At 42.8% G+C, this 6927-nt stretch overlaps 1 protein-coding gene across 1 annotated transcript in view; it reads right to left on the bottom strand.

Annotated features, from left to right (window-relative positions):
• Positions 1–4842: 4842 nt before the first annotated feature.
• Positions 4843–6927, bottom strand: part of GRIN3A (glutamate ionotropic receptor NMDA type subunit 3A) — a 151288-nt gene continuing 149203 nt past the window's right edge. The window contains exon 10 of the mRNA XM_026013172.2: positions 4843–6701. Coding sequence (XP_025868957.1) covers positions 6655–6701 — 47 coding nt within the window. The 3' untranslated portion in view covers positions 4843–6654. The remainder of the gene's footprint in view (positions 6702–6927) is intronic.

The raw sequence follows: 6927 nt of genomic DNA, 5'->3' as shown, positions 1-6927 counted from the left end.
GCTCCAGGAATACCCACACATTGTATACAAAATTTTGTTTGTGTTGTATGTACATTCTTCATAGCTTTTTTCAGATTCTCAAAGGAATTTTGAAGCTTCATAAATCCCACAAAGGTTAAGAACCACTGCTCTAGGAGGACCTGGGTAGCTCAGTCTGTTAAACGTCTGACTCTTGATTTTGTCTTAGGTCATGATCTCAGGGTCCTGGGATTGAGCTCCACATCAGGCTCCTTGCTCAGTGGGGAGTCTGCTTGAAGATTCTTTCTCTCCCTCTGCACCCTACATCCCCGTGCATGCATTCTCTCTCTCTAAAATAAATACATCTTAAAAAAAAAAAAAATCGGGATCCCTGGGTGGCTCAGCAGTTGAGCATCTGCCTTTGACTCAGGGCACGATCCTGGAGTTCTGGGATCGAGTCCCTCAACAGGTTCCCTGCATGGAGCCTGCTTCTCCCTCTGCCTGTGTCTCTGCTTCTCTCTGTGTTTCTCATGAATAAATGAATACAGTCTTTAAAAATAATAATAATAGAAAAATTTAAAAAAAGAATCACTGGTCTAGATCCATAAAGAATATTTTAGAAATTGCTTTAATGCTATATGTGATTCCAACTTCAAGGATTATTGATCTCTTTTTTCTTTCTTCTCTCTTGTTATCTTGGAAATTGTCTTGGCAATTTGGACCAAAATTAGGATTGATGTGCTATAAGACATATATCTTAACTACATGGCTTGGCTCCTACTATATTCTTACCTCTATAGGGATCTTTTTCAAAGGTGCTCAGCTATTTGTTAGCTGTTGCATTCTTACATGAATTTCTATTGGGATTCCTTGTGTCATTTTGTTTTTTAATCTCTGTCCAGATCCACAGGCATCTTTGTTCTTCAAGGGCAGGAGTTCTGTGCACCTAGTACTGCGTGCATGCCATTTGAGTGGAATGTGATTTGTTATTTTGGGGATTCATGGGAAGATTCTGGAGAATAGAGAAATGATCACTTGTCTTCTTTCAGACCTATTGGGATGGTGATACTCACTTTTTTTTTTTTTTTTTTTTTAGATTTTATTTTTTATTTTTTCACGAGAGACACACACACACACACACACGGGGGGGGGGGGGGGCGTGCAAAGACATAGGCAGAGGGAGAAGCAGGGTCCATGCAGGAAGCCTGATGTGGGACTCGATCCCAGGACTCCAGGATCACCCTGGGCCAAAGGCAGGCGCTAAACCGCTGAGCCACCAGGCATCCCCTGATGCTCACTTTTTGAGGGAAGCTGTATGCTGCTCTCATCAATTTCCATGATCAGTTGTTGGTGTGGAATGCCTTTAAATTTTGATCTTTAAGGTTTTTGCTAAGGATTGTCCAATTGATAGATTGATTGTCATTGATAGATAGACCCAAGTACTGGTGAGTATGCAGAAAAGTTTTGACTAGTTCTTACCATGGAAGTCTACCTGATTTAACATGATAAGACAGCTACATTGAGAGTTAGTTAAATTGGTGGGTTGTGTACATGTTGGATTGGGTTTATGCAATAGGAAGTATGGAAGGTATGGAAGTAACCTAAGCATTTCCTAAATCTGTAATTGTCCCAGCACACAGAAAAATTGAGCTTTACTCCCTGGGGATTTCTCCCTAAATTTGTTTTTTTCCCTAATGTCAGATATTAAGGTCTTATTTGTAGCATACTTCACAGGTACTAAAATTAGGACATAGAAAGAGCACTGTCTTCTTTTTTAAAAAAATTTTATTTATTATAGAGAGAGTGTGTGCACAGAGAGAGAGAGAGAGAGAGAGAGAGAAAAGCAGATTCCTGCCACAGGGAACCTGACATGGGGCTCAATCCCAGTACTGAGGGATCCTGACCTGAGCTGAAGGCAGGCGCTTAACTGACTGAGCAACCCAGGCACCTGGAAAGAGCAATATGTTTACAACGTAGTCCTCACTATTCAGTAGTAGGCCTAGCCCACAGCACCCCGGACAAGTCTGCAAGGTTAAGTTAATGCAGCTCGTTGCTTCTGCTAACAGTTCCTCAGAAGTCTGCTTTATTGGTCCAGTGTGTAATTCAGACCTTACTCTTTTTTTTTCACTCCTTTAAGTAGAAACAATTTTTCCTCATATATTGAAGTAACTTCAAATTTGGATTATCCTAAATATAGAACTATGTTAAATTTCCTTTCATGGTGATAACAAAAGGAATTATTATGAATTCTGAAACTGGTAACTCTGAGGTAATCCATGATAGCTATGGCTTTTTTTTGTAGGTTTAGTCTTTTTTTCTTCTTTTTTTTTTTTTTAGGGAAATTGAAGACAAAGTTGGAAGCATGGTCTATTTGTATTAAGAGTAATGCCATAGGATTTCAGGTTACTGAATCTACAGAGTGGAATGGTTTGAAGACTAGGATGTGGAAGTTAAAAGGGACTTCAAATCATGTCCTTATTTTAGAGATGAGGAAACAGGTCCCAGGGTCACTCAGTTTAGCAGCAGAATAAAAATGTGGCAATCAGACCTCTGTTTTTTTCTTTTTTTCTTTTACCCTAAGTGGAGACAGGTACCAACAGAATGCATGACATCAGGAAGATAATAAACGAAAATACCTTGAGTCTTTTAAGTCTTTTCTGAAAATTTGTAATTTAAGTAGGATCTCTGCCAGGCCCTCGATTAGGACTTTTTCTTCCCCTATTCCTTGAGAGTTCCCATAGCACTTTGTTCCAGAGCAGGACTGAACCAAAGGGATCTTCGATTTCTCCTTATTCACCCAGCCCAGGCCATTTGTGCGTTTGTTTAGTGCTTATTGTGATTCCAGGCACTGGGCTAAACATGTTTCTTGTGAAGTCAGACTTTGGATGAGTATGGCTCTGCCTCTTGTCAGCAGGTTACTTCAGCTCTCTGTTTCAGGTTCTTAATCTATAAAATAACTATATTACAGAATTGTATTGAGGATGAAATGAGTCAATATGTATAAAACATTTTAACAGAGTACCTAGCAACTAGTAAATGCTCAAAACATTAACTTTATTGCAAAGAAATTGAGAGGTCAATTTTTCTTCTATATTTTCTTCCTATTTCTAGAAATAAAAAATAAAGACTGACATCTTTAGAATCTAGACCAAATGTGTTTATTTAGGTCTGTCTCTCAGTCCACCTGTCCTGGTTAAGTGATGTCATGGCCAAGTCATTCCCAGTCAGCAAAAAGTTAACTTCATTTGCTCTCTGCCCTACCAACAAATTGAATGCGTGTGCATGATAGCCAGTTCCACCTAGCTATGAGGACCCTGATTTTTTCCTATAACCCTCTTTTAGCTTAAAGTCCGTTACTGGTTCCTGAAGTCTTTGGGATACAAATCCAATTTAGCATAGGTTATCTTGCCTCTGCTTTTCTCTTTCCAGTCCAGTCTGTTACCACATGTGCTTTATGTGTATCATTGAATTATTTGATGTTCCTAAGTTTTTTGATTGTCATCGTTTCCCACCTCTGGAACTTAGCACATTGCTTTTTTTTACCTGGGATGTTGGTTACCCTCCTTTCAATTTCTCCACTGCGAGCATGTGCATGCACGTGCACACAACCACACACACACATGCATGTGCACGATGTCTTTTTTGCCTCTACAGTACCCGATGAGCATTTATCAGAATATACACCGTGTTGTTTTGCCAGTTTGTGTCTCCCCATTGAACTGAGCTCCATGGGGTCAGAATCTGCTTTTTATTTTTCTCTCTCAAGCAGCTAGCTTGATGCTTGGCTCAGAATAAACATCCAAACAATGGATGATTGTATGATGCAAAACAACCTTGGGTAAGTTAGCAGTTGAATTAGGTTACAGTAGGTTTATATTTGTCTGAGGTTTGACTTGAGTGTATTCCAAAAGAATGTGTGTGAAGAATGCATCCTGCTAGCAGGTTCATGATGGCAGGTTTGCCAGCAGCTAAAACTGCCAGGTGTGTCAGAAACCCGTGCCTGAGGCTGCAGGACTGCTGAGGGATTTTCAGCTCTATTTGTACCAGTTCTCGGGCCAGGAAGCCAAAAGAGACGTCTAGAACAGCTGTTTCTGTGAGACTTGTGCGCTGCAGTGTTGAGTTCAGTGGACATGGCAATACAGGTGCAGTACGTGCATTGGTGGAGCTGGGGGGCAGGTTGAGGCATGGGTCAGACGCACTATGGCAGAGGGACTGAAGGGGAGTTGGAGGAAGGAGAGGGAGTTAGTCATAAGCCAATGATCAGAATCCTGACGACGTCAAATAGGTGTTCTGGAATTGCACTGCCTGTGTGTGAATCCATCTCTGCCACTACTCTTATTAGCTGTGTGAGCTTGGACAGCTTCCTTAATTCCCTGAGCCTTAGTTTTTCCATCTGTAAACTAGCTGTCTAGTTTATCTACTTTAGGTCTAGAAAGCCTGTGTCTTGGGGTCTAAATGAAGCTTAAAATATGCTTAATAAATGTTAGCTTCTAGATCATTGTGTATTTACAGGTTGTGAAAGGACAGATTGTGAGATCTCAGAGACTATGCCCATCCTATTCACTCTTGTGTCCCAGCACCTGGCACGTAAATACAGGCCATGTAGCAGATGGTTGTTGAATTACTAAGTGAGGGTGGCCAGGGCAGAATTTTTTAGAGATCTCTCAGTATTGTGGCTTTTCCTAGAATGTCTCCCAGATGAAGCTATTTCATTTATACTTTGTGATGCCCAGGCTCTGAGTTTTCTCAGCAAATTTTGTGCCACGTTGACTCTACTGAGGAAACAGTGTACATTATAGCATGAGTGAGTCTCCTGTGAGGAAGGAGCTGGTCCCATGTCCACATCTGAATCCCCAAAGACAATGCCAGCAGTACACCAGAAAGTGAAGTTTCTATCTGAACATTTATTCCACAGTCATAGAAACTGAAGATGGAAAAGACCTGAGAACATCTAGTCCATCCACATGGTTGTACAAGAAAAGTGGCTGGAGCAAAACAGCCTGTTCACTTCATGCTCACAAGACAGCATTTCAGTTCTTCCTGGAGTGGAGCGATTACACACACATTAAAATGAAGACACAATGCAAACACTCTTTACAAACCTTAAGAAAATACTTCTAAGTACATTATTTTCATAAAACGATTAGGAACTAAACTTAAAAAGAGTGAGGGACTCCTGGATTAGATGGGTGGCATTAAGGTGAGTAAAGAAGGGAATAACTCAAAAGTGCAGATAGTGAAGTGGCTTTGATGATCAGAACTCAAGTTCTTTCCATGACTGGTTGAATTTTCTGGTTTGCTTATCAAAAATGAGTTGGGAGGAAGAGAGGCCCTAAAGTAGTTTCTTTCCCCTTCATTCTTTATCCACACCGAGGAAACGCTTATTAGCTCCAAGGCCCTATGAGACCCAGCACCAACACTGAGAAGCTCACTGCCCAGAAGATGTAGCTTAGTTTGACTTGGCAGTTGCTTCACTGACCACTTGTCTGGTTGGCGCAGAAGCAGCAGCCCCGGTATAGGGTTTGTGCAACAGCAAGATCCATGAATAATGGAGTCCCCTCCAGGCACATTAAAGACCTCAAGTGATTGTGTCGCTGTGGCTGCCCCACTTGTCTGTCTCTTTTTTTCCAACTTGTCTTTTAATTGTTGGAGGAATCCCCCTTGTTCCTCTACCCCAAGGCATCCACACTCTGGGGCCTTATAATTATTATTTACATGAACCACGTTGCCCTATCTGTTCCTGCTCACCCCGCCGTATATTATTGTGTGCTTCCTGTGCCAGGAACTTCCCCTTTGGAAAATGGGGTGGGGTGTGCTACACAACCAGGCCGTCTCGTTTCCCAGCAGCAGAGCTTGGAAAAGAATGGGCCTTCCTGATGTCATGAAACGGGAGCCCGGAAGAGGAGGCAAGCATCTTTCTCCTTTACTAGACTACCACCCTCCACCTGAAGCCTTGGATCTTTGTGTTTTTGAGCCCGAGGGAAGTTGAAAGAACAGGTGGAGCAGAACAGAAAGGAGGGTTTCCAAAGGACCCACCATTTCATGAACTCTTTTTTATGAAACACAACACACTGTTTCACACACTGCAAAACACTGGTCAGTTACTACCGATAACGACAACCACTGCTACTTGAGACTGCTTCATTCCACCACAAGCAACTATGCAGTTTCTCTTCATCCAGAAACTGGAGGTGTTTCAAGCGATGCTGATGGCAGTAAGCCTGCCTCCAGCCCCTGCTGCTGCTTGCCCCGTCCTGGCCGCAGTTTGGCCAAGTAGTTCCTCAGTAGATACTGGGGAAGCCGGGCACTGGTCATCCGCTTTGCGGGTAGGCAGGGCCGTCTAGCTTGTCACCACTGCTCAGAGTGCCTCAGTAGAGAAGCTTAAGGTAAACCCGAAATACAAAAATCCAAACTTACAAAACAGAGACATTAAGGGATAATTAATTGCATTACAAAAGGATTCTTTACTTTACAAAAGAATTCACCTCTGGGTTCCTTTAAATAGCCAGCTTCTCAAGTACAGTTAGTCTGAGTTCAGTTACAAAAATGTCCATGTACGTTAGGAGCATGGCTGTCACGTTGAGTTTAGAGGTACACCCGCACGTCGGCCTTCCAGGCCGCGCAGAGGTTTGGGGCGCGCAGAGCATGATGGCAGGGTCTACGGCATCCTCAGCACTTGCAGACGGGTGGGGATGGCTACGAGGCATCATCTTCCAAAGGCAGTTGCAAACCTACGTCTGGGCCTGGGTGAGAACACGGGAGGACAGGGCATTTCAAAGCAGGGTTGTCCTTTCTGTTTCCAGGGCTCCCCCCCCACCCCCAACACCCGTCGTTCCCTCACTGTTTCATCTGCAAGGTTACGAAGTCTAACTAGAAGCCTCTTACCTCCCTCATCAGTCTCCGTGCCTCCATCCACCCCAGGGTTTTCTCAGATAATTAGCCAAAGTGCTACCTAATCATAGCTGAAGG

This window comes from Vulpes vulpes, chromosome 12 (assembly GCF_048418805.1).
Source record: "Vulpes vulpes isolate BD-2025 chromosome 12, VulVul3, whole genome shotgun sequence".
Lineage (NCBI taxonomy): Eukaryota > Metazoa > Chordata > Mammalia > Carnivora > Canidae > Vulpes > Vulpes vulpes.
This window is presented reverse-complemented; position numbering and strand designations above follow the sequence as displayed.